The sequence below is a fragment of the Anopheles gambiae genome, chromosome 2, assembly GCF_943734735.2.
Source record: "Anopheles gambiae chromosome 2, idAnoGambNW_F1_1, whole genome shotgun sequence".
Lineage (NCBI taxonomy): Eukaryota > Metazoa > Arthropoda > Insecta > Diptera > Culicidae > Anopheles > Anopheles gambiae.
In genome coordinates, this window is record NC_064601.1 from 90,964,419 (window position 1) to 90,990,943 (window position 26,525).

The 26,525-nt window shown below is 45.6% G+C and overlaps 3 protein-coding genes across 6 annotated transcripts in view; 1 reads left to right on the plus strand and 2 right to left on the minus strand.

Moving 5' to 3' along the window:
• Positions 1-10,140, minus strand: part of LOC1276496 (alpha-tubulin N-acetyltransferase) — an 18,336-nt gene extending 8,196 nt beyond the window's left edge. The window contains exons 1-2 of one of the 4 annotated variants that reach the window (XM_061648414.1): positions 9,608-10,140; positions 864-1,274 (exon numbers count right to left, since the gene is read on the minus strand). In XM_061648414.1, coding sequence (XP_061504398.1) covers positions 864-970 — 107 coding nt within the window. In that variant the 5' untranslated portion in view covers positions 971-1,274; positions 9,608-10,140. Of the gene's footprint in view, positions 1-863; positions 1,275-5,947; positions 6,188-9,607 lie in introns of those variants that run through there. The other 3 variants (XM_061648412.1, XM_061648413.1, XM_061648415.1) reach the window with 3 other exon arrangements.
• A 1,961-nt stretch (positions 10,141-12,101) lies between these two features.
• Positions 12,102-13,493, plus strand: LOC1276497 (microtubule-associated protein RP/EB family member 1). Its single transcript, XM_315854.5, has 3 exons — positions 12,102-12,941; positions 13,023-13,161; positions 13,238-13,493. The coding sequence occupies exons 1-3, from the start codon at positions 12,359-12,361 to the stop codon at positions 13,311-13,313; spliced, it is 798 nt and encodes a 265-aa protein (XP_315854.5). The 5' UTR covers positions 12,102-12,358; the 3' UTR covers positions 13,314-13,493.
• Positions 13,494-13,687: 194 nt separating this feature from the next.
• The window catches only part of LOC1276498 (midnolin homolog), a 92,484-nt gene continuing 79,646 nt past the window's right edge, over positions 13,688-26,525 (minus strand). Inside the window, exons 4-5 of the mRNA XM_315855.5 lie at positions 16,107-18,571; positions 13,688-16,029 (exon numbers count right to left, since the gene is read on the minus strand). Of these exons, the coding sequence (XP_315855.5) occupies positions 15,654-16,029; positions 16,107-17,950 (2,220 nt within the window). The 5' untranslated portion in view covers positions 17,951-18,571 and the 3' untranslated portion in view covers positions 13,688-15,653. The remainder of the gene's footprint in view (positions 16,030-16,106; positions 18,572-26,525) is intronic.

Consider the following 26,525-nt stretch of genomic DNA (forward strand, 5'->3'; position numbering starts at 1 on the left):
TTGATTCAATTTAATGGTAGTTTTTGGTTGGTAATGGTTCAAGCCGAATCTTTTTATGTGCTTATCTTCATTTATGTGGTTATTTATTGCTTTCCACCATTATAATTTGCCCATTTTGCCACAAGGGACGCTCCTAAGAAGCTCACACATTACAAAGAATTTGTCCTTTAAAAAACGGAAGATCTCCTTCAAAGTTGAGATCAAATTGAGATGAGTTAACTATGCAAAAGGTTTTTTTTTAGTATTTTTTGGAGTCTAAACTGGCTTCAGCTGGTCTTGCTATGGAATTTCACTGTAGAATAACATGATTTCTATAAGTCGTCTAAACTGTCTAAGCTCAACATCAAATGTCAATAAATAAATCTTCACTTTCGCATTTCTCCTGTGCCTGTTTGGCAACAGGAATGGAAACACTGGAACAAAAACACACACAAAATATGAGAAAAAAAGTCCAAAGCGATCGTAACAATAGAGCAATAAATTTTACCACATTTTTGGCACGCGGAACAGCGGAATAGAAAGCGGACAAATTTCGCTAATAGCTTATAATTTCGCCATTATTCTCACAGAAAGGTGGACACACCAAAAGCAAGGGAAACAGCAAAAGCTATCAACACAATTGTCAACAGCAAAGAAAAAAGTGGAATAAAATTGTGTAATAAATTTGAATAGGCTTAACTTTCCGTTCCGAGGTATAAAAGACTAATTTGCTGCCCACGACGCGGGGCGCTAAATTTGGTAGTAAGCATGAAACTAATTTGGCAGATTTCGTTGTTTGTGACGTGAAACTAAACCGTGAGAAAGGCAATCACCCAAAAAAATGTAATAAAAAAAAATGGGATATTTATAAAATTACTACTTACAGTGCAACACGGCGGGACTGTGCGACGAAGCCGGTCGGCAGCAGCGAGTTATTTATCCGAACAATCCGTGCCCGGAACAGGGGATGCATGTTGAAGCGGAACTCCATGATTTTGGAATGGTTTTTTGTTTGTTTATTAGTCACACAATTAGTCACCGAACGCGTTCAATATCACTTCACGCGCACTTCACAACACACTGCCAATAATCAAACACCGTCGCGTCTCACTAAAGCCCAGTTAGACCAGTAGAGCTTTGCAGTAGTAATAAATAAGTAAATATTAATATCACAAATGATTGCACTCCGTTCGTTTGCGATGTCTAGCGCCTGTAGCTTCTCGGGCGAACCGTCCTAATACTTCGTGCTGGGAGGAGAATGAATTCTTTCCTCACTTAACGACGACAAATTGAAACTGAAATGCAAAGAAAAAGAAAAGAAAAAACACATCGGGAAATGAGAAAATCAACTCACTCTCTGCAACAACCACATTCGTCTGTGCTCTACAGTGCTCTGTGCAGGCTAAGGCAAAGGAAATGGAAATGAAAATGGAGCAAAAAAAAATATCGTAAAAGTTATTAAAGCTTAGAAAAATGAGTTTTCCTTTCCACTTTCTTTCCCTAGCTCCGGTGCTACAGCCTTTTTGTTTGTCCAGCAACTAAACCTTCCCCCCTACAACCTTGGCTACGTTACATTTGGCTGACTTTACGACAGGTGCCTACCGGCATCGGACCCACCGCGAGAGCGTGTGTTTGTGGCTTTCGGTCCGTTGGCTTTTCACCATTTGCGGAAGAAAGAGAACCACAACATCGCGCACCCGTCCATTGACCCGATTTTCCCATGCCCGCCACACAATAACGCGTCGTCCCTTCTTTCCCAGCAAAGGGTGACATTCATGAATATTTAAGCCATCAATTCAAACGTGATACGAGTGATATTATGAGTAAAGTGAAGGCAGGGAGAGCTTTTTTTCTTTCTTTTTTTTCGGAACGCTCTCCAGAGTTTGGATGATCCAGTTTGGTCCGGTGGATCAACGGAGCGATGTGTAACAAAATCACCCCACTAATAAGGCCGCCACAATGGATCAATCACAAATCCAAATCTCAAACACAAGCATAATAATTCCCAAATAATTGTGTTGACTCGCTCGCATTAAAGCTCTGTTGGAAGTTGACTAATGACAGGATCGATTAAGCATTCATTCATTTCTTCCATCACTGTTTACTGTTGTCTGATAAACTCATCGTGCTGTTCGTGAGACACCTTCTTTTCCACATTCTGCTTTAAAATTCAATGCATTTTTCAATTACACACCATTCGATTCGAGCTTGCGTTCGCGCGGTGGAACATTCAAACGGCGCAAAGAAAAAGGGAAAGTTTGTTATAGCGTAGCACCTGCGGTCATCGATGCTGTCGGCCGTAGCCCGACATGATGCAATAATTTCCACACGAACGAGCAAATGCACAAATCGGGAAAACGCGAACTTGAACTCGTTCGATGGCCGCGGGACACCGGGGGACCACCGTTTGCAAAAAAGGGTGGTGCAAGAAGAGAAAGGAAATTAATTCAACTTTCATCTGGTCCGGGGTGGTATAGTAGACATTGTGTTTCTAAAATGAAAACTAAAAAAAATGCATTAAACATTTGATGGAAATAAATTAAAGAAACGATACTTCAAGAGGGCTTAAATGCCAGAAAATACAGATTCATATTGATTTCTTGAAGGAAACCAACCGAACGAACCAAATCAAGTTGAAGGAGAAGTAGCTAGCAGTCTTGTAGCTCCGTCTTAGCACTCGAGCACACCCCAAAGAGTCAAGTTGAAGGAGTCATGCTATGTTTCCCCTATCGTTGCTTTTTTCCTCAACACCTTACCTTTAGGGGTGGGTGACCTAAAGTGAAATCCTTTCCTTACCCTAAGCGAAGGACATTTTTACTACTTTCATTAATCGATCCTACGATGATGGTTTTTTTTTGTTTGGCACCCACACCAATAAAGGTTCTTCGCAGTAGCTCCCCCAGCACTGCGATCGATAGACTTGCTGGTGGATTTATGAAGAAATACACGTAACGTGCGGTAAGAAACGCTACTTCACAACCTCCCCACGATGAGCACGGATCGATGGTGATGGATATGTTAATTAGTATCGCACCACAGCTGGAAATAAAATCACGTCCAAATAAGTCGCCGACTTGCCGACTACCAAGCAAATGATGACATAAATGAGCTGGGGTCTGTTGGTAGGGGGAACTGTTTTGTTGCGCTATTGGCTTGCGTGGATGAATAAACCTACTGCATCATTGTGGCATTTGGAGCTGAGTTGTCTATTTGGTTGGCTAGAGCTAAAAACTCGTCAGTTTTCGTGCTGATAGTCTAGTTCCGGATTGCGTCACGAATATACAAAAAAGGAGGTCATAATTCGGCACAGAACAGAAGTTCAACACTGTGAAGCTTCCACAGGGGGAGGTCACACCATTTTGAGCCGAACTTCAACCCAATCCCAATTCCCAAATAAAAGCAATCCAGAACAATTGAGGTTGCTGTCTGCATGGAGTGTGATGTGTAGCATAGAAAAGTCATGATACCATTTCCAACCAATAGATATCAGAGGATCTATTTTTCCAGAAGCCATTGCCTATTGATTGACACTCAACGGCCCCCGGGTTGTGTAGCGTTTGCCATTCAGATCCATCCCGATCAAATCTGATCTATCGACTACTACTTGTCTTTGGCCAGCGATCCGTAACGTCTTGTGCGTTCGGGCATGACCGGTATGGACACCAACCTGTCGTCGTCTTGTGTTTTTTACGCTTGTCGTTTCCGACTGCAGCACCTGACCTGAGCGCTACCTTATAAGGCCGGCGCGTGTTCCAGCTGGCTGCACAGCTTCCGGATTTGATGCCGATGCAAAACGGCGGTTTATTAGGCGAAGCATTAAGTGCACTGTGAATGGTATTGAATATCCAACCGTCGGTTAAAGGGGAAAGTGCACTTGATCGAGAAGGCGAAAGACGATGAAGACATGCCGCGACGAGTACTTGAGGATGGTTGCTACAGTGCCTAAGGTTGCGGCTCTAGATGTTGGTTCATTCCACTTCAGTGGTCGATGGTATCTAAAGCACAACCCGCAGAGGAGAAGACATTTTCCACTTGACCAACATTCAGCACACTCCTAGCTCCTACTTCAGACATATCTCCAGAAGCATTCAGCAATCTGCATACGTGTCTGTGGTTGGTTGAAGCATTCAGTGAGAACTTCTTCTTACGGAGCTTACATCTTCTTCACTGCTACGAGTTGAATGACACACTGTTAGCTATTAATCTCTTTTCACGGTAATAAATAAATAATAGGAGAAAAGGTTCGCTTGATGATGCCTTGCTAATAATAATCAAATCATCCAAAGATAAGGTCGGTGAAAAGTGAAAGCGTGTGTAGTAAATTTTCCTTTTCACCCTTTCGTACCTTCCGTACCACTGTCTGTGTTGTGTTTATTCATTAATCGTAAACCGATGTGGCGTTGGAGCATATCAGTGGAGTGAAAGAAGAAGCTACAGCTGGCGGTAGTTGTGTTTACCTTTTTTCGTTGTTATATTCCACCCTCCCAAGATCTTAATTACATTCAACTGTGCGGTCTATTATAATCTTTACCGTACTCAATACCGGTGGGGCGAAGGCGCAGTTTCTCTACTGCTACTGCTGTTGCACGCCACGAGTTCCCAACTCATCCCCCGCAACGGTAAAAAGGCACGGGCAGTCGGAAAAGCCTATTTTTCTCTGCCCTAGTCCAGGGGAAAAAAAAGATGAAACGCGGGCAATGGGAGAACGGTTGTTCAAGAAACTGCATATGGGAGTTTTTGTTATTTTTATACCACTCTCATTCGTGCACCAAGGGCATTTGGAAGGAGAGGGTCGATAAATATAACGCGCTCGCGCACTTCCCCAACGACCACGGCACGGCATGATAGCGCTGGCATGGAATTTCAGACGAGATAACGGACGGTGGTGCCGGTTGGTTGTTTGCTTGTTTATTTTGGTTGTTTTTTCGCATTGCTACGTCTGTCACCTTTCCCCACCAAGTTTGCAGTAAATGACGTGGAGCTTAGAATACCAAACCATACAGATGGTGATGGGGACAATATTCGCAAAACGCAATCCGCCACATTAACACACTCCCAATCAACAATCTAGCAATTCGTCTGGCGTGGAAAAAGAAAGATTTATAGTTATTCGGAGCCACCCCAATATTGCATGACTTCTCGCGTGTGTCGCAGACGTAATGACGACGACTCGGTCCGGCACGTTCCTTACGGTTGGCTAAATCCCGTCCAACCGTCTGAAGGTACGTGAGTCACCGCACACAAAGTAAGGGGTAACGGAGCCAACAGTGGTTCATATTTATTTGATCCAACAAACCCAACAAGACTCGCCCGGGTGTATGAGTCACGAGGATTCGTTCCCTGGTTGCCTGGTCGCCCCGAGGCTTGGTGATTGAAACCCGATACCCCCAGGGGCGTGAAAGACCGCAAAGGGACCATGTACCCCCGGTACGAAATAACAACAACCTCAGACCATTCCGACGGCAACCGGGCGCTATTGGGCGTCCCTTCGGTGAAACCCTTGCACACTAACACACACCAACAACCACACCAAACATTTCGTTAGAGACAACACTACCGAGCGCAGAAAAGGGGAGCACAACATTCAAACACATAAAAATTCCAACTTCGAAACGTTGTTTTCCCTCTATCCCAGGGGTGGGACACCGAAATGTAGGACGACTTCTGAGGGAACCGATTTTTCCACCAACTTAACAAAACGTCTTGAACGACTTTTCCAGCGCCTCCTGCCTGCTTGTTGGTTGTTGTGGCAACAACACCAGCGAATGCAGTACGGCGTGCGGCATCACTAACACCCACTGGTTCGACACTCCAACACATTAGCGTGCTTGCGTACACAGACAGACACACACACACACACCGTCACGAGGTAATTGAGTGGTTTTTGCGGTGCATTTGCATTTGTCGTTTCTTTTTGCTTTTAAAATCCGCTTATCTTCGTGTTCAAACAAAATTACGATAAAGTAACAATCACTTCACTGTTCACAGCACACTACTGTTACGGTGCCTGGCTCACAAGGCTTCACAGAAAAAGGCTACAAGCATCTGTAGCACAAAGGGATAGCACACTAAAATTCCACTATGGCGCTTTCTAATACACGGAGCCCGTGTGCTCGCGGCGAAGTACAAACCTTTCCGCCTGGGACGTTCAACACGATTTGAGCGAAAAAACTAGTGCACGGCATTCAACGCGGTTTGACTGGTGTATTAAGGGAGCGTGGGGCACATAGGAGACTCTCTTTTTTGCCATTTGTTGTGTGTATTTGCTTATTATTTAATTTGTTGGAGAGATTGATCCAGGTCATAGTTGTTAATTGTTATGCTGAAAGAGGGTTGAAAAATGAAAGGAAATTCTATAACATTTAAAGTGAACTCCATGAAGAAGTAAAAACAATATCTTAACACCAACAATGAACTAACAACTTTGCCTTGTGAAGCAAAACGATACTTCAAATTTTATAAACACTATTTTTTAACTGACTCACATAAATTTAATATAAAGAATATTCATTTTTAGTACTACAACGTGCGACGTTCAAGAAATGTATGATCGATTTATAAAAATATTACCCATTGCCCCGCTATCCCATACATCTCCTATGGTTTCTTGAGATTAGAGAGAGAGTGAAGAGAGTAATCCAACAGTTTGATGGAGCCCCCGTGAGATTGATAGAGCGAAATACATTCCCATCTGCTCCATGCGATTTTTATGGAGCGCTCTTCTGTCTCTTCAAACAATTTTCTAATGCAGACACACATTCTCTCTCTCTTCTTTCCTTTACTTCGCTCTCTCTCTCTCTCTTCCTAATTGTCCATTGTATCGTTTGTGTGTGTTGCTTTGTGGAGAGCGTTAATGGTGATGGTGGTTTCGAAAACAATCCCCAAACAAAGGGGAATCGCACTCTCCAATACTCCAATCGTACACAAAAAGGGCGAGAGCCACCCTTCTTCCCTCCATACCTTTCCACTGCCTTTTGTTGTACTTTCCCATCCGCTCACCGGTTGCGGTATGTTTTGTCTGTCGAACGTTGTTCACAGCTTCCGCCGACTAATCTAATGTTGGAGCAGGTAACTGTTTTGGAACGTACAATACTCGCCACCGCATCTGACGATGCGCTTTCAGCTGATTTTTCGAGCTCTTACTCTCCCTCTCTCTCTGAAGTCTATAACAGCTTCACTAATACAACTGCAATCGGTCTGAATTAGATGAGGCATCGAGTTGAGATGGAGAATGGTTAATGTGTTTTATGTTGCCCAAAATGTTAGAAGAAAGTCTTAAAATAAAGAAAGATTTTACCTTTTATATAAAAAATAATAAGAGCAATCTACTAAGAAAAGAAAAAAAATGGACATTCGATAGCAAGTGTTTAAACCAGTAAAAAAAGAAAAGATAAAGTGTATTGGAAAGCCAAATGAATGTTTTCGGTATCAGTTCAGGTCCCAAACATTAAACTAAATCCATTACCCAAAATTTGAAAGTAAACCACGCGAACGAACGCAACAAAATCACACCCATTTACCGTACTTTTGCCAAATTCATCAACAAAAGAAGTGGGCCGTTGGCTCGTCAGTTCATGGCTTACTCCGCTCATTGAAGCATAAACCGGTATTCTGGCGTAAACGTTCGCTGATTGAGCTCGAAGGTTGCGCTTACGTCATGGGGTGTTTTTGCTTATGTGGCTAGAGAACGAAAGGCTAGAGAACGAGCAATAACAAAAAAAAAACACAAATAAACCTCCAAAACACCACCAGCAAGTGTGCCCACCACATCCGTTGCAACACGGCAATCGCTCGATCCGGCAAACTGGTTTAAGCGGTAGTAAGGTGGTCACGATCTTGGTGTATCTTCGCGAGGTAAACCGGAAGGCGGATGCAGGATCTTCTCTGCTCCCCGGCCCGAAAGCTGCTTTAATTGCTAAACAGGCCAAGGCCATCCGGGTCACGGGTACGGGAGGGTAACGCATCTGTTGCCCAGTGTTACCAGTGAATTGCATTTGATTCAACATGACGCATTTGTGGATGTTTTTTTGTTGTTGTTAAATAGAGACTGAGAAGCAGAAGTAGTAGTACTACCAGAAATGGAATTCAAACTGACAAACCAGGCAGGCCGTTTTGATATCTTTGTGGGTGTTATCGGTGCCTGGAGTCTAGACTTATCGATCGATCGAATTGAACCTCCCAGTGTGAAGGTGGGTTAGACGTCCTAGTCATCGGCTCTCGTGGGTGTTCCGTTTATGGCGATTCAATTATGACCTTAAAACGTATCGTGCATTTGCAAACAATCCAGAAACGTGACAAAATGCTTAATATGGATACATTTAAATAAAGTAGTATTCATCACAGATATCACCTAGAGGATGTGCTTTAATACGCTGATAATGTGACAGATATACATTACATATTTGGATGTATATGCCGTAATGACTAATGGAGCTCCAATCCAAAGAAATTCCTTCAAGTCATCATTTCAAATCGGTGTTTTTTGCATTGTTATGGCTGTCGAAAACTCTCCAAACATTTCCAGAATGCAGTCAGCGTCTTGCAATCCATACTAGAAACTTCTCCCACACGGACACATTTCGATCGTTCCGTGATCTTCCCCCCCACCAAGGTAAACAAGCTGCGTTGAGCTCTGACCAAGACGCCGATCGTCCCGTGCTTTGAAGGAAAGCAATATATGTAAATAAAATACACAACTGCAAAATAAGCAAATCTCTGGTTCGATCACTCCAAACATGACGCCCTGGCGTCGTGACGAAACGCACGAGTCAGCATCATCTCCGCACATGTCATCCACTGTTTCCGATCTACTGATTTTGCATTAAAAGGGGTTCCGGACACCATCCGGGGCCCGGGAATGGAGCTGTGGAGCGATGGTCAACAGCAGGGCGGCGCTGAAGGGACGGCGACAGTTTCAAGAGCAACCACATCACCATATTTGGCAGCACACGCAAGGTTTTGCGGAAGAAACCCGCGATAGTGTCTGCGTTGGCGCGCGCGCTAGCCCAACATGGCCATTTGCTAGCCGGGTTGGTGGTGGGGGGCCCCCCGGTAGAATGGTTCGAGAAACATCCAAACGGGCATGACTTGCGTGTAATTAGATGCGGCGTCAGGCAAGAAATGGGCAAAACTGCTGGAACTTATCAAACGACGACAACACCCAACCCCGAGCGAGTTGACATTTCTATTCGCATTTGTCAGAGTGAAATTAGTTTCCAGCAGGCACGCACTCTCGCAGGGCTTTTTTTCCTGGCGAGCAGGAAAAATCAATACTCATCGTGAGGACGAGGTCTGGGCGCCTTATACGCCTAAAAGCCGGCGAAAAGGTGGCGAGACCGCGGTAGGCGCGTTTGTGGGCCTGCTCCACCCCGTGCACAGCATCCAAGTGGGCTGGGAGGAAAAATCGAACATGGCTGCCGGACTGTGTTTGGAGAGCCCGAGTGGAAGGAATGCTGACTGTCTGGCATTTCTTTCCTTCTTTGTATGCAAAAACCTTTTCCTCTTCGTCATTGAGCGAGTCGTAGAAGAAGGGAAAAGACTTAAACACATCTTGACTGGTAAAAATATCTACCGCGTGTAAGGGAAAATTTGATGATGAAAGAGGGCATGCTAGGAAAACGGAACTTACCAGATGATTCGCTTGTCTGCGGCAGCTTCTTCACTTGTTTACCCGTGAGTAGTTTATTGGTGGTTGAAAACAGTTTTTCCTAAATACAAACTTTTCACAAAATTCTTCACAGTAACGCTTTTGCACGATTTGATCAACCCGGTCACTTCGGCACGGCCTACTACTCTTTTACACCACCACCGATGTATGCAAACGCGCCCAGATGATGCTGCTGTTGCTGCTGGTGATGATGGCGATGACGATGATGATGATGTCACGGAGCACAGACACACGAGAGCGTGAACGCACCACAAAGCGTTGGGAGCGAGTAAGCCCAACGGCAATGGAATGATTTTTCACGCCTTACGCACTGAACGAATTTTCCTTAGTACCACACACTGTGTTGGCTAGCAGAGCACAAACACACACACACACACACGAGAAGAGAAAAGGGAAGTCACCAGTTACAATTTTCCCAAGAAATGTTTGAGCGGCTTTCTTCGGGGAGCGAATTAGCTTTGCGTCCGCACGGTTCACGCTGTTGAGAAAAACTGAAGAGCAGCGTGAGAAAGGCTTAGCGCGAGACCCTACGCAAGGTGAGTCTCTCCGCTGAGAAAACAGTGTGTGATCAACTTTAGGCGACACCAGGCAACAGGCGTGCGCCACATTTGTGGCTCTCTTTTGATTCGATGTTTGACTTCTTTAACTTTTAGTTAGAACCAAGTACTTCTACATAATCTCTACACTTGTTGGCGTGAATTAATCTTTGCTAAATTGATTGTACATTCTGATGGATGTCTATTATTTGTCAACTTTTGAAGTCATCAAATATTATTTTTACTTAATTTTCTCAATACCAAAGAGATGAAAGAAAGATTTTTTTAAATATTTCATCTTACTCTTAGGTTCAACAACAGTATAACAACATCTTAGGTTTACTTTTACTCACAGCAACACAGTCACTTGTATGAACAGCACCACGTCCAGCTTCGTAGGAGTTTGTTGGTCTACCTTCAAAGGAGCAATTAACTTGTTTTCTTGATAGATTGACGCCAATCCTCTCTATTTGGCGTAACGTCCTACGCGGTCATGCCGGCCTATACAGGCCTTCGAGACTTAATTCATTACCACGCAACCGGATAGTCAATCCTTGCTACGGAGGGACGGTCCATTCTAGGCTTGAACCCATGACGGGCATGTTATTGAGTCGTTTGAGTTGACGACTGCACCACGGGACCGTCCCGTGATGCCAATTTTAGATAATATTATGCTTCTGCTCCTTACTGTAATTGAATGATTCGACATTTTTCAAACATTATATTTAATGCCGGTTTTTTTGCTCATTGTACAGCAGTATTAAATTCTCTCAGCAGCTATACACCGAAAAACGTGAGAGCGAGTAGAGGAAAGCGGGGCAAAATGAGCACCCTCTATTTAAGCATTATTTGTCTACAAAGATACTTTCCAATGCTCAAAATGTATTCATAGAACACTCTAACTATGAACACCATGTAAGTTTCATAACCCTTACATAACAAATAACAAAAAAAAAAAGCAAAATAAGGTTTAGTAGCATATTGATGTAATTTTTGCACTTCGAAAATAAGCTTAAATCAGTGTCACAGGGATGTGTTGAAGTTTAACATGATATGTTTTTACAGATATGATATTTCTATACAATTTTTCTCAAGAAAGCAAGGCGATTGAATGCGTATTTTTGCTAATATAACAAAAAATACAAAAATGATTCAAGTGGGGCAAAATGGGCAGTAACGCTTGGGGCAAAATGGGGCAAAAACTGTTTTAATTTTTATAACAAATTTTTGGAAGAATTTTAAGGGCTTTTCTAACCAGCAAAACAAAAGATAGAACGAAAATACATTTCATGAAACGTGCGCAAAAGCATAGACCATTACCTAAGTGCAGTTGTTGTGGCCCATATTGTCTCAGTGTTTTGACGTTTCACAGTTTGTTGATCTGTGCCCATTTTGCCCCAGAGCTATGCCCATTTTACCCCGCGTGTCAAAATAGCTTCTCGTAAAACATCAACTTTTATTTTACATTGTTTTCATGATTTTAAGTTGTTTTCATTCTATTTGACAATTTTAATCCATGGGTAAAGGGTGGAGGCATACAATAATGAAAGAAAAATTTTGTTTTGTGGCATATTCAAAGGAATATTCAGTAAACTGCTTAATATGCCAATTTTGCCCCGCTTTCCCGTACTGGTAGGCGCAATGTTTCACGCAACTTCTCGTACGCAACCGACATAGTTTCGGCTACTGACCACTGAGGGTCGCTGTACGTGAAGCAAGGAGCGAAACTACACGTTATTTTAAATTTTTTTTCAATTTAAACACTAATAAAAGATTTTTATTTTATAAATCAAACTGCTTGTTAAAATTCCATCATTAAAAAACAATCATATTAATTTTCTTTCTTTCGTGTATTTCTGTACGAGCTTCAATGAATGTATCCAACCGCTACAAGTTTTAAAACTACAAAACTCCGCTTGCCGAAAAGTCTCTCAGCAGGAGTTGCATTAGTTTGAGAGCGAAATAGAGAGAGAAAGAGAGAGATATACCTGCCTACTTTGAACCTAACCACGATCAAACGATACAGTACACCATTGTCCCATTGCCCTGCACAAAACCTCAGCAAGCGTTGCCCGTGATCGTCCCGCTCGTTTTCACTGCAAACAGAATCGTGAAACCTCGCGCATCGCCGTTGTTAATTAGTGTCCTCCCGTTTCTGCGGCCCGTGTGATTAAAAATGGCCGTCAACGTACACTTTACCGGTCAGACAACGGAGAACTTGTCGCGCATCGAGCTGCTGGCCTGGGTCAACCGGACGCTGCTGTCCGAGTTTAAGAAGGTGGAGGAGCTGTGCACCGGCGCCGCCTACTGCCAGCTGATGGACGTCCTGTTTCCGGGCTGTCTGGCGCTGAGGCGCGTCAAGTTCTGCACGAACGTGGAGCACGACTTCCTGAACAATCTGCGCATGTTCCAGAACGCGCTGAACCAGATGAAGGTGAACAAAGCCGTACCGATCGATCGGTTGGCCAAGGGCCGGTTTCAGGATAACTTTGAGTTTCTGCAGTGGTTCAAGAAGTTTTACGATGCCAACTACGATGGGAAGGAGTACGATCCGCAGATGGCGAGAAACAATGCACCGATGGGATACGGTACGCCGAGCACGCTCAGGCCGACTCAACGGCTCAACACCGGTTCGGCTAGGCCGGTTTCGTCTGGTCGGCCGGTAAAGCGGGCGGGTGACACGAACGGATCGGCGGGACGAAAGCACGCAGAGGAGAAAATGGGTGCTGCTGGCGGTGGAGTTGGTGATACTGCGGGAGGTAAGTGCGAGTGTTAGTTGTGTGATTTTTGAGGATTAGAGGAGTGTTAGTATAACAAATCATGCAATGTTATCTACACAGCACAAGCTGCCGGCGGAGAGAAAACGAACGATCGGATCAGTGCGCTCAGTGCGGAGATTAACGAACTAGCGATGCAAATGCAGAACGTGGAGATGTCGCGCGAGTATTACTTCAACAAGCTGGTACTGATCGAGAATTAGTAAGTGTGGATTGATTTAGATTACAGTAAGAAAGTGACATCGCATACTAATGCCGTTATTGTTTACTACTTGCAGCATCAACGAGCAACCAGAGGACAGTCAGGATGGTTTGTGTGCGAAGGTGAAGGAGATTATGTATGCCTCCACATAGCTTGTTCGTTTTGTTATCGTTTTCAATTTTAGTTTATTTTAGTGTGTTAATTTATTGGAATCAAATTGTCTTTAAATTGTTTATTAATTAGTTAATGTGTTGTGTTGCTTTTGCTTTAGCCAGCTACACATATGCGATACGCAGTTTAATAAAATCCGGTAGAGGTTGGAAGAGATGTTTTAAGTACGTTGTCTCTCAGTTGACTTTTATAGTGTGATATATATTTTATGGTGATTTTTAAAGTACGCTAAAGGATGCATTAGAAGAGGTCTTAAATGTGGTTCTCAATACTTAAAACTAAATCATAGAATAGGACGCTTTCGGGATGCATTTTCGGTACACAAAACTTCGCTACAAAAACTCTCTCACTCGCATTGTTTGTTGATAGAGCATTTTTTGTTTATTTAAAAAGAACGAGGGGGGGATTAATTCATAGTGACTTAAATTAAGAACTAAAATGACTGTTCCTTAGCGCGCGGCACCTAGCACACCTAGCGTGTGGAAGGTTCTGCCTCCTCACCACTCTGGTGAGGATATCATCGTCATCATCATCATCATCATCAATTACTTAGCAGAGTAAGCAGACCTAGTAGTAGTAGTGAGCAGTGAGGCAGACGAAATGGAAAAGGGAGAGCACTAAATCTTATGCACAACAAACAAGAAGACACTAATCCAAACACAAAAAGCACAATCACACATTCCTAACACACGCACTGTTGTATCCAGATTGTCGCACATTGTGTGGTTCGTGGCGTGGTTTTGGTTCTCTTTTAATGTGTTTAAGTGTGTGGGTAGTTTCTTTTTTCTTTAGAAATTATGTGTTGAAAAATAAAAATTTCATCTGCTGCCGTTTTGCAAACAGGTGGCCGAGATGCACTTACACGCCCCGTACACCTGTTGCAAGTCGATTAGCAAGCGAACTTGGATTTTTCAAACACGAAAATGCACTTGCACCTGTGTGCGCGGGTTGTTGCCTACCCCCGAAACAGGGCGTCTATTAAGAGGGATTTCGTTAATTAAACTGAATTAAAACAACGCACACACACCAAATACTTCATTCGTTCGTTCGTTCGTTCGTTCGTCCGTTCGAGTCTTCCTGCCCCCGGTCTCTTCCTTCATTTGCACACTGGAAAGCGCGCGGGAAAGCCTTAGTCTCGCGGTCGTGTGCACCGGGGCAGAGTGTGTACAAATGTACTACTACTACTTCTACTACTCCTACTACTGTATGCGCTTTATGGTGCGCCTTCTAACCGAATCACTTAATTGAAAGCCTAATTCAAACGAAGAGGAGCGGGAAAAGCTCGACCAAATCGAGCCCCAATCGAGCGGCGTTACACGTTAAACTTCTATGCACTAAACTTGTAAACTGAAACGTTTCTCAAAACACCACACAGCCTTTAGCGACGACGATGGCAAATAAAATTAAATAGCAAACTAAGCTGAGGAGTTGAAAACGAATGTTTGAAAGAAGAACATTTGGGAGGGAACAAAAATAAACACCAAAGAGAGAGAGAGATAAAGATAGAGAGAGAAAAAAACCTACTACTAATACACTAAATTCCAGCCTTTCGTCCATTCGGTACTAATCACACTATCCTCCCTGTGTGAAGCTCTTTTCCAATTGGAATCTTGTTACATGCAGCTCCCTGTGGAGCGAACCCGAACAACAACAACAATAACAAGCGTGCCGTGTACTGCAGATGCTGGCCATTTGACCGGTACTGTTTGCCGATCTCTACTATCCTCTTCCTACTATCCTTTCTGCTTTCTTGTAGGTGTTGTGTCTAAACATCGAGCAAATCATCTGTGGATTGACACGTTCTGCTGCTGCTGCTGCTGCTACTACTATCATTGCCACCACTACGGCTACTGTCTACCTCTACATTGGGGGGATGAGGAAGCTAGACTACTAACTGCTGTTTATAATCCATTCTACTATTACACAATACATAGACACACACACACATACAACATGGATCACATTGGACAAGTGAGAAAGACACAGTGAGTTGAGTTGTGAGAGGACCAAAGAGAAGGTTCATGAAGGAGGAGAAGAGTTTGGAAGGAGAAGACTTTAAAAGCTGGGCGCACAAACTGTTGTGTTGTTTCCGGAGGATTTTCTCTCTCTCTCTCTCTATCTCTCTCTATCTCTCTCTATCTCTCTCTATCTCTCTCTCTATCTCTCTTCAAAATGCCCTATCTTCTTCGCACACAACATACGCCACCTATTTCACCTTCTCAACATAACCCAGCGCTCTACTCATCAATCGCTTTGACTAAACCGTACTATACTCTGGAAGGAAATCTGGACAACAACAGAAAGAAAAAAAAATCCACACGTTACAGGTAGAGCGTACCATGCTGCCGGTCGAACTGGTGCAGGTACAGCTTCTTCTTGGACTTTTCGGTCGACGATTTGTGGGGCCGCAGATCCCACACCAGGTTCGAGAGGCTGCGCGGCCGGCTGAGGCGGCGGGACTTCTTCTCCGGCAGCTTGCCCGAATCGCCCGACGTGCGGCCACCGCTGCGCGACGAGTCGAGCGTACCTTCGCGGGCGCCCGGGCCAGCCCCCGCCGCACTGGCCGACTTGGAGAGCAGATGGTTCTTGTCCTGGCCGGACGACTGGCCCTTCGGCGAGGGTGAGATCGGTGTGACTGGATGGGTGTCTTGCTGCGGTGTGGTCGCGGCCAGCTGCAGGCTGCTCAGGCTTTTGTATCTGAAATGGAGGGAGAAGTCACTCAGTTAGGAGTTGGATTTTTTTGGGAGTTTGTTTGAAGTCTGAAGTCCTCTTACCGGATGTGAAACAGCGGACTCTGCGGCTCCACCGCGATCTCCTTGGGCGTGATGGCGATCGGTGGATGATGCACTATGCCTCCATTAGCACCACCACCACCGCTTAGTGGACTGATCGCGGTCGTGCCAGGTGTAGGACTCTTCTGATGCATCCCAATGCTGCTCTTGAAGTACAGCTTCGGCAGCGTTGGTCGTTGCCGCTTCTCCGGCAGCTTCTTGCCCGGTATCGTCTCGATCGGAGGCGGGATCGGTTTGTGATCGATCGGCCCGGTGGTAGTCGCACTGTGCCCACTGTGATGGTTATTGTTGATGGCGTTGAGGGCGTGCTTGGACGATGACTCGAGACTGTTGGAAGCCGTGTGCTGATGATGGCTGTGATGGTGATGGCCATGATGATGGTGATGATGCGCCTGCGGCTGCTGCTGCTGCTGTGACGGCTGTTGCTGGGTGTGGTTGGAGTACTTGATAATGTTGCAATAATTGTTGTTGCTTGTGTCGTAGTGATTGTTGTTGTTGTTGTTCAGGGCGTTCGATTGGGCCGTCTTCATGTTTTCCACCGTCTTGAGGCTGTGCTGGTGCGTCGCCGGTCCGAGCAGCATGTTCGAGAGTGGCGTCGTGGCACCGGTCGGCGGTGACGATCCACCCGGTGGCGGTGGCTCGATCGCCTCAAACTTGTACAGATTCTTGGGCAGCGGGGCCAACCCGCGCACGTAGTCGTAGATCTGGTCGATCTCATCGTACTCGTCCGCGATCGAACCGTTCTGGCTGCCACCACCTCCACCACCACCACCACCACTTCCGCTCGCAATCTCGGGCGAGTAGCGGTTCGAATCACAGCTGCTGCTCTTCTTCAGCACGTACCCGTTCGCCGTCAGCCCGGACAGGGTGGAGGCCATCGTTTTGTGGGCGGCCGCGACCGCCTTCGCCGAGTCCTTCTTCTCCTTGTCCGTCAGCTTCAGGTCGATGATCTGCAGCCGGTCGCGCGCATCCACCAGCAGCCGCTGCGCCTTGTCCAGGAAGCGCGAGTACTCGATGAAGTGGTCCAGCTGCTCCATGTTCTTCGCCCGCTGTATCTTGATCTTCGCGTTCAGCGGCACCGACACCAAATCCATGTCCTTCTGCAGCGGCAGCGCGAATATCCGGTCGACCTCCACGCACCCGAGCAGCCGCAGCTCGGGCACGAACGGTTGCTTCAGCCCCTTCGGGGCGGCCCCGTGCACCAGCCGTACTGTCACCGGCATGCGCTTCTGGAGCAGATTGCGCACCGTGTGCACGCCGCTGATGCTATCCTCCTTCGCGATCGGGGAAAACTTCGCTTTGGCTTCTAATGGCAGGCTGACGACCTCGTCCTTGGACGTGCGGCACTGCAGGTACTTGCCATTGTCTGAGATCGTGGTGAGTATTTCGCCCGCGTGCAGCGACTTGCTGTTGTGGTTGCAGCGCACCGTTTCGCGCACCAGCACGCGGAAGTTGCGCCGCCGGGACAGCTCCAGCACGCTCTCGATGCAGCGCGTCGACCGGCCGTCCTCGCTCAGCAGCTCGAAGTACCCCGGGTACGTCTCCGGTATCAGCACCTTCGGGCCGACGTGCGTGTTTTTGCGCCCCTCCTTGATTTTGATCGGCTGCGCGAGGATCTGGTACTTGCGGCCGGCGTTGAGAAACAGGGCCGTACTCTGCAGCGATGGATTGGACAGCGTTGGCACGCCCAGGCTGTAGTACTGGCCCTTCACGATCTTGCCGACGGCCGGCAGATCGCACTTGGCAAAGTCGCGCAGGTAGGCGGGCGGTGTGTCCGGCGCAAAGCGGGACGCGGCCAGTATGATCTGCCCATCGGTGGCGGCCATGCCGGCGGTCGGCTGGGTGCTGTTGCCCACGGTTACCGTCTGGTGCAGCCGCTGCTTCTCCTCCACGTGCGCGTCCTCGTCGTCCTCGTCACCGTCGTCGTGCTGACTGCCAAAGCTGCAGCTTGCCGAACTCGTCAGCTGCCCACCGTACGACGTTGGACGGTGGTGGTGATGGTGATGATGGTGATGATGCTGCTGCTGCTGCTGGCCCGTACCGCTACTGTTCGTCCGGTTCCGGCTACCGGTCGGATCGGCGGTGTGCGTGACGGCGTGGGACGAGCGGCTGCGCCGGATGCGCAGAAAGTAGTTGGCGATCTGCTGCCCGATCGAGGTTCCGGAGCGTCCGTCCGCGGATGGGTCTATCACATTTTCGACCGATTGCGCTGACGGCGAGGGCCCGCGTCGATGCCGCCGTTGCAGTATGATGTTGCTGCCGCTGAGCGCCGTTTTCGGCGGTTGCACGGTGGCACCGCGGCTGCCGGCTGTACCACGGGGTGGATGCTCCCCGCTACTATCTTGCACCGTCGTCGTCGTCGTCGTTGGTGTGGTTGTACAACCACTGCCAGACGATCAGCTTCTTGCTTGCTTTACAGAGAAGCAGGGTGTCTCTCAACACATGACCTGTTAATGAAAAAGGGGAAACAGAAAACAAACATCAGTACAGTGCACTACGGCTGTTAGAGGAACGAGATGAAACCTGGATTTGTCTGAGTTCCGTTACATGTGTCATAAAATTCACACATTTAACACCCACTCCCAGTGCGATCTCTCTTTCACCCAAGCATGTAGGCTGCCCAAGATATTTACCTAATTATCAACAAATAGCCAAACAGGGTTTACCATCCCACAGCGATGACTTTCTTTCTCCCTGTGTGTTTGGTTCTGCTGTAAAGACTCATCGTACGTGCAGCAGTCAGCAGTTGTGACCTACATTTACGGCCCGCCCGTCCATGTGTTTCGTGGAATGGAAATGAATCCTCATCTTGCGTGCCGGGCCGAGCCGGGTTCGTTTGAAAGTGTTTTAATACGTTAATTTCTATGCGTCAGAAGCTCCCGGTTCGTTTATTTTAAGATGCAGAAAAGGTATGCACATCACTCCGGCAAAAGGGAAGATTTATGCGCACCAGTTTTTACTGTTAACCCCCATAAAGTGTGGGAAGCATTTTAAGGCCTTGTGGGGTGGTTTTATCAAGTGCAATTCAAATTGACGCTTGTGAGTGTGTTATTTTTAAACTCCCAAAAGCCTTAAAAAATTACTTTCAATTACATAAACACTCGGTGAATGATGAATAATTTTGTTAGCAATTTAAGAAACGACACAGTTGTCTACCACCACCTCTCCCTAACTCATCTTAAATTGCCCACCCCGAGACTCGTGCCAAAAAATTACAAACTGTACCACCCCCCCCCCCCCCCCCCCCCCCCCATGAGTTTTATGAGTCAGGCCTTTTTCTCCGGCCAGCCGGAAATTGGAATGAGCCCGAGCTTAAGAAGCTGTTCATTAAAACCGTTAAGTCGGTCGGTCTGGGAAGGCTTCCTTTGCACGCCAGCCCAAGGATGTTGCTATTCTAAAGGCATGAACAAAAAAAAATCCTGCCAAAGAAAACGGAACGAAAAGGTGTTCCGGGAGAGAAGCAGGGGCAAGCATTATTTGTACGGTTTTTCATGAATAAAAATTAACGACACTGATAAAAAGCCCTTTTTGCTTCGCTCTATGGGGAAGGTGTGCACACGCTTGCGCCAGGATGTCCGGTGTGGGCAGTAGCAGCAGCAGCAACAAAAAAAGGACGTTCCAAGGCAAGCAGATGGCGATAGAGTTGCTGTCTGAGGATGGGGAAGATCTCAGGTTTCAAACTCCTTTTTTTGCGTATGAATCGGTGGACTCTTTCGCCACAGGTGCTTGGAAGTTGTACCATAAAAACTAAAACCAGCAGCAAGGCACCACCCGGCGCTGTCTCTCTATCTTTCACTGTCTCTCTTTATCTTTCTCTCTTTCTGTGTGTTTTATGATGGTCCTTTGGCATCGTACGGAACCGGAACCGGTGATGCTTTCGGTCGGAGCCCGCAGGAAGGGGTCTGGGTGGCAAGCAAAGAAATGCATTAAACTTCTTCCGGCCAGGTAAACCAAGATCTGTCGAAGGATTTTGAGTTTTATGAAGGCCTGAAGGCACTAACTTGTATGGAGCTTGAAGGTGTAGCAGCAGCACCAGCAAAGGAAGGCAGGGCAGGTGTGATAAAAACGCGTAAGCGTAAGTAAACCCAACCCCCCACCAGGCAAGCATTCCTCCAGCGGGCGAGCCAAACGAATGACTAGAATACTCAGCGAACCGGTTGAAGAAGGTCCCACCAAAGCGGACATCAAAGCGGACGACACCAGCGTGAAAGAATTCATCTCAAAGAAGGCGAGGTTTGTCACAGAGCAGCACCAGCATCAAATGGCGACGACTGTAACGCTTCTGGTGACGGTGATGATAATTATTAATTAACGGCGGGGGGGCTACCGGCCACGACGGTGGTGAAAGGATGTGTAAGCTACGCACAAACCCTTCAGGTGGACACAACAACGACTGGTAGAAGCAAACAAACAAACAAACAGGCTCAAGAAAAACTGAACTTTGTTATCCTTTATCGGTGTACGGGTGTTCTGTGGGCGCTGGGTGACCGCCGTACGGACAAAGAGAGACCAACAAGTACCCATGTTGAGGAGCAACAAAAAAAAGCAGGTAAGGGGTTGGTGAGGTGTTTGTGAAGAAAAATCTCAACCTCAGATGGGCTTGAACCGGATTCTAATTAAAGAAAACGGTTTTGCACATAGCCAGCGGTGGCCGTCCGGGAGTATCCCCGTGGCGTGTCTTCAGCAAAGGAATGGGAGAATGGGAGGGGGGGGGGGGTTGCTCACACCTGTTCGATGCCCCTGCCGCCATGGCCCAGGCCGGTGACACCGGCGGGAACGTGTGTCCCCATAGAAGCGGATCCGTAATTAAAAGTTCTCCTTCAAGATTGGGATGGGTTCTTGTTCGTTAGGTTGAGGTTTACAGTGGTTCTCGGTTGTTGTTTTTTTTTTTTTGTTCAAACAGAACCCAAAGAGAAGCGGATTATGTGATAAGGGTGTGCGGGGTTGTTTGTTACAGATACAGGGTTGGCCATTCATTTCAGAAAAAAAGAACGAATTCAGGAACCTTTTTTGAAGTGAAAACATGGATAAAAACTGTACTTATTGAGCAGTATAACACATCCACAGACATTCATGAAGACTGCACTTAGACTGCTAGTAGTAATTGGTTACACAGTTTAATGACATAAAGTGTGGTAAGGCACACCCTGTAAAATACAGCCAGACAACCTGTAAACTGTAATTGCAACCCCTTCCCAGGATCTAAGTTGGCTGAGGTTTAGGGTTCTTGCTTTGATTTATGGAATTATGTTACACGACTAAAACGATACTCTCCTTTTCTCGTCTCCTCTATATGCCTCTCTCTCTCTCTCTCTCTCTTTCTCTCACTCTTTATCTACCACATTCAATATCATTATATCCTAGAAAGACAACTTTAGTATGAGACTCGTTGGTTATCTATTTTCTGCTTCTTTTTTCTGCGTCCGCAGTTTAGTTTACCCCGCTTTGCAACCAATTCTTCGTTTGATCGTCGTTTTTTCACAATCCACAACGTGTCTCGTTAAGCTTAATGAGTGATGAGTGAAGTTGGGCGTGTTTTATGGGACGGATTTTTCTTTAGAAACTTTTACAACATAAACACAACAACAAGGTAAGGGACTATTATGTACGGTTAGAATTACTGTTACCAACACTCCTTTTTTACAGTTTTATTTGTTGCTACCAACCGCCCTAAACCCACCTACCGACTGTCTATCGGTGGTAGTATTAATCTGATTCACTCCCTGCTCTTTATTGCTCGCGCGCTCCAGCCGTCCTTGGAATGTCGTGGACCATTGCTGTCGTGGCGCCGATCGTTGTTCCGGCTGTCATTAACTTACGTACGTATTTAGACGTTAAATTAACACCTCATTCCCCCCATTCATTGGCGCATAGTCGTTAGTAGCTCAAACCGACACTCAAAGCACAGAGGGTGGAGGAAGAATGAATTCTTTTCTCCGACTTTTAGAGCCTTTTGCTGGGGGGCATAAGGTAGAAGCGAAAAAAAAGGTGAAAATGAAAAGTCAAACCCTTGTTTGGTTCGCAAGTTACGCGTTGCGTTGCGGGAAGGACAAAGGACATTATATTGTGAATAGCCGGAACGGTGTGTATTTGTCTGCGTGAGCAATAAAGCATAAACTTTTATCACAGCTCGCGATCGCCAGAACAAAAAAACACAACCGCAACCGCCCTTTTTTGTTGTTCATTTCGACCGAGGAACAATGTGCCAAAGGCATTCTTTTATTTGTAGAATAGAAAAATAATAGAAAATGATGCGTCCGCCACAAAAAGAGCAGAAAAACTTCGTCTTCGTGTCAATTTGAAATGAAGCGTAATGGAGCGTGAAGGATTAATTCGACGAAAGGATTTTCCTAGGAAGTACGGACAAGAAAAAAGGATAACGTTATGAGCGGGGTCATCGTGGAAAATGAGGTTTAAATTTGTCCCGTTTTTTTTGAATGCTCCATTTTCAATTTCTTCAAACAAGAAGGTTTGTGTCCTTTTTTTGTTGTTCGCGTGATGGCTTTTGGGATCGTGATGGAAGGTTCCATGACAAGATTGAGCATTATGACCCTTGCTGTAAAGTAATAATTAAATATTTAGAGGTATTTTAGTGCGAGTTTTGCTTTAAAAAAGCGAGAAGTTGAATATTATTCGAAAATAATCTACGAATTGAATGCAAAACAACAATCTTTCAAAGATCATTTTTACGATCTACTTAAATCAATTAAAGTTAATCTCTTTCTCTCTGGATAATATGTAGAAAATTGTGATAAATGATATCCAGTTAACATTAAAGACATTTATAATAAGTCAACTTCTATTTCAAAGCACTCTGAAGGCCATTTTCTCTTAAAAATTGGTATCATTTTGTTGTAGAAAATGGAACCGCGAGTGTCGTGGTCCATTATGGGGACATTTCCCATGCAAAAGTGCCCCCCAAAACGAGGCTAACCATGGCAGTGTTACTGTGTGCTTCTTGTGCACAAAGTGCAAATAAACTCATCCCATCCAATAGCCTTGCCAGTTAGGGACACTGCACCAATAGATGATATTGAAAAGGGAAATGCTTTTTGGAGGGATTTTTTTACACCCCACAAACAGATAGAAACCATGCAACGGTAGCATAAAATGAAGCTGGTCAATACACGTTCCATCCCTATGACGCACACCACCATCATGGTCATGCTCGAAAGCACTCCAGAATGCAGATGAGCACTCGGGCACGTGTGCTTAAATAATAAAGCTCGCACGAGAGCTTGCTGCAACCTCCGAAAAAACAAAAAGCGAAATGTACTCCACATCGAACCGACATGGAATCGAGAGGGGGGAAATCCCTGTGTACAATATCATTCGGGATCAGTGTTTTGGTTTTTTTCATTCCATCAAAGAACGTTCGAACTCTACCGCAAGCAGATCTGGCTGTAGCTCTAATAGGATAGGAAGAGAGATTGTACTGTTTTTGCTTCGACTTTCGTTCGTATTAGAGAGTTCAACGAATAGAGAGCATCATTATTTTCATATTTAAACACTGGTGGTGAACTGAACCGAGGCCATGATGCACGCTCGTTGCTGTGTTTGAGTGAGGACACTCTAGATGTATAGCCATTTTCCGCGTACCCATAATCGTTATCCCGTTGTCCTCTTCCGCGGAGGGGGGATGGTGGTTTTTGGCTAAGTACCTCAACGGTTGATTTTCCGCTGGTTGAACACTTGATCGAACTTGACAGTCAGTGAAATGGGAAGGTAAAAGACGGGAAAAAGAAGGAGTATAAATATGCAAAAATAAAGAGCAGAACAAAATCTGCGTAAAGCTCTACGGAGCTCTAAACGCACGGAGCCAACAGGAAAAAAAACCCGGAGAAACATTGAACCAAATGGGAAAAGAAAGAAGAGCACTAAACTCGCCAAATCGTGCTGCTCAATGCTCGAGAGGCTCCAAATAGTGCAGTGTGCACCGTTTGCCACGCGATACTATAGATGGGCATTGCTAATGATGCACCCGCGCAGCCCAACAACGATGGCTCTGCATCGGAACAATCTCGGACGCGTCACCCGTTCCCGTTCCCGCCTGTCTGTTCTGTTGGGGCTGGGCCGGAGTAGTCTTGCGCCGGGCAAGCTGCTTTTTAATGCATGCAAATTACAGACCGTTCCGCCGCTTGGCACAAACGGGACCACGACCGCTTTGCTCGTCAGTCGCTGCCCTCCGTGACGAGCCGGCCGACCGTGTTCTAATCCCGAACACTTCACGACCACGGTCCTGATCCTGATCGTCCAGCATGCGGGGACAGTGACGGTGACGGTGGTGACGGGGCGAAAAAGCGGGGGCTATTGTGCTTATGTTCAAATGCAAATTGTTTGTTGGTAAGAATATTTGCACTGTTCGGGCATGTTTTTTGCACCGGTTCGTCGCTCGCCGGATCGCAGGTGGATTGTGTCTGTCTATGTGTGTGTGTTTGGAGGGTTCTGGCTTAAAAACTTGTACCCGTGTACCAGAGGACACTGAATTTTGATAAGAACATCGGTACGGCAGCTACGGCACCAACATACCAGGAATGGTAGAATTTATGCTGTGCCTATGCAAATACGCTTTGTTTTGTGCGGATAGTTACCGGGGTTGCCGGGTGTGTGTACCCCCGTGTGTTGCCTTTTAACCGCTGCACGGAGTAAAAACCTGGGGAAGGTCATTACCGATTATAATGTTGATGAAGTTGATGATGATGATGATGGGGATGATGGGAATGATAATGCGTTCGGAAAAGACGGAGCAGGCGGAGCAGAATGACGTTCCGCCGGCATTTGATAGTGCTATCAAATCGAGTGGCTTTTGCCGGTGGAGCGCAAAGTTTGAGCAAGATTTAACTGTGCTGGAATGAACACACTTCGTGACACACACACACACGCTCATGCCCCAAAGACCCGAAATGTTAGGGAACTTTTTGCCACCCCAAACTACTGCACAGTGTTTGACAGTGGGAAACGATGGCTTAGACCCGTTTAGAATCCCATTTGGAAGCGATTGTGCCTGGCGAGGCTTACCAGCAGCATCATGTCTCACACATAAACACTTTCCCCCTTGAGGGGAATTGGGGCGAAATTGGGAACGAAATTGTTGTGGACGCTGTGGTGTCTGTGTGTTTCCTGGCCGTACCGTAACCGTGGCATATTTAATATCACCATAAAGAGTTATGATGGAACGGGGACGATAAAATCTGTTCACTTTATATACGTTTAAAATCGGTCGCTTTGGTGAGCGCCACAGCGGAAGCTGCTTTGGTCGTTTGGTTGCTTTTTTTGATAACACCTATAAATGTATGAGATATGTGCTTGCTTTAAATATGGAAACAATGCAACAATTTTATCATCCCCCCTGCTATATTCCTGCTGACGGGGCTTTAAGCTATCGAGGGTAGCTGCTCCCGACTGCATGCGCTGAATCGGTGTAAAGGGCATCGGGTGGAAAATCGAAAATATTAGTGTATTCGTTCGGCCGAAGGCCCCCCAAACCATTTGATCAGGCGACCATAAACATGGAAGCTGCTGTCGATGTTAGGTTGTTTGATTTTACGATTCAAACGGGAAAGGGGAATGCTGCAGGTGGCGTTTTCCAATTGGCGAAACAAGCATAAACGATCACAAATTATGGACTCGATTGGTTGGGCTGGGCTTAGGGATCGGTACAGGGTTTCCTTATGCATTAGAGTAGGTTTGAGGCAGTTCTCTAACATAACATGATGTTGATTTTGTTTTATTTTCTTTTTTTATTTTATTTTCTTAAACTTTAACTAGTTTTGCTTTGTTTGGGGTTTAAATTTGTTCGATATTTCATTGTTTTATTCTTTATCCAATATATTTGTCAAGTGTTTGTATCTAAAAGATGGTATAGATGTTGAATACGTGCATGTTTCAATGTTTCTTTAACTATTTTTTTGAAATTGCTATAAATAATATATAGAGAAGCGTGCAAAGTTATAACATATAATAATAAATATAATTAATCCACAATTATATTGATTGATCAGTAATAACATAATTAAAAGGTACAAGTATGAGTAAATGTTATAATATGCAAATACTAAAACACTAAACCACAAACTAATCGCAGGAACCCTGCAGTAAAATGTCAAGCCTAAGCAAGTACGTTTGAGTTTAGGCGTACCGTTAGCGTTCAAGATAAAGTTCTACGACAAACACCATACCATTAAAGAGATGTTTACGGTAATCACTAGGTGCGCAAACGGTAGCAAAAATGTAATATAAAAAAAAAACACGAACAAAACGAACAAAATAAGCAACAAACAACCTCCTCGCGGTTATTGACGCGTGGCACATAAAATAAGGCACTTTCCCGGATTTATGAATGCAAATATGGTCTGCGCAGAAACGCGCACAACACACGCGGCCTAGAAACCAATCAGGGGG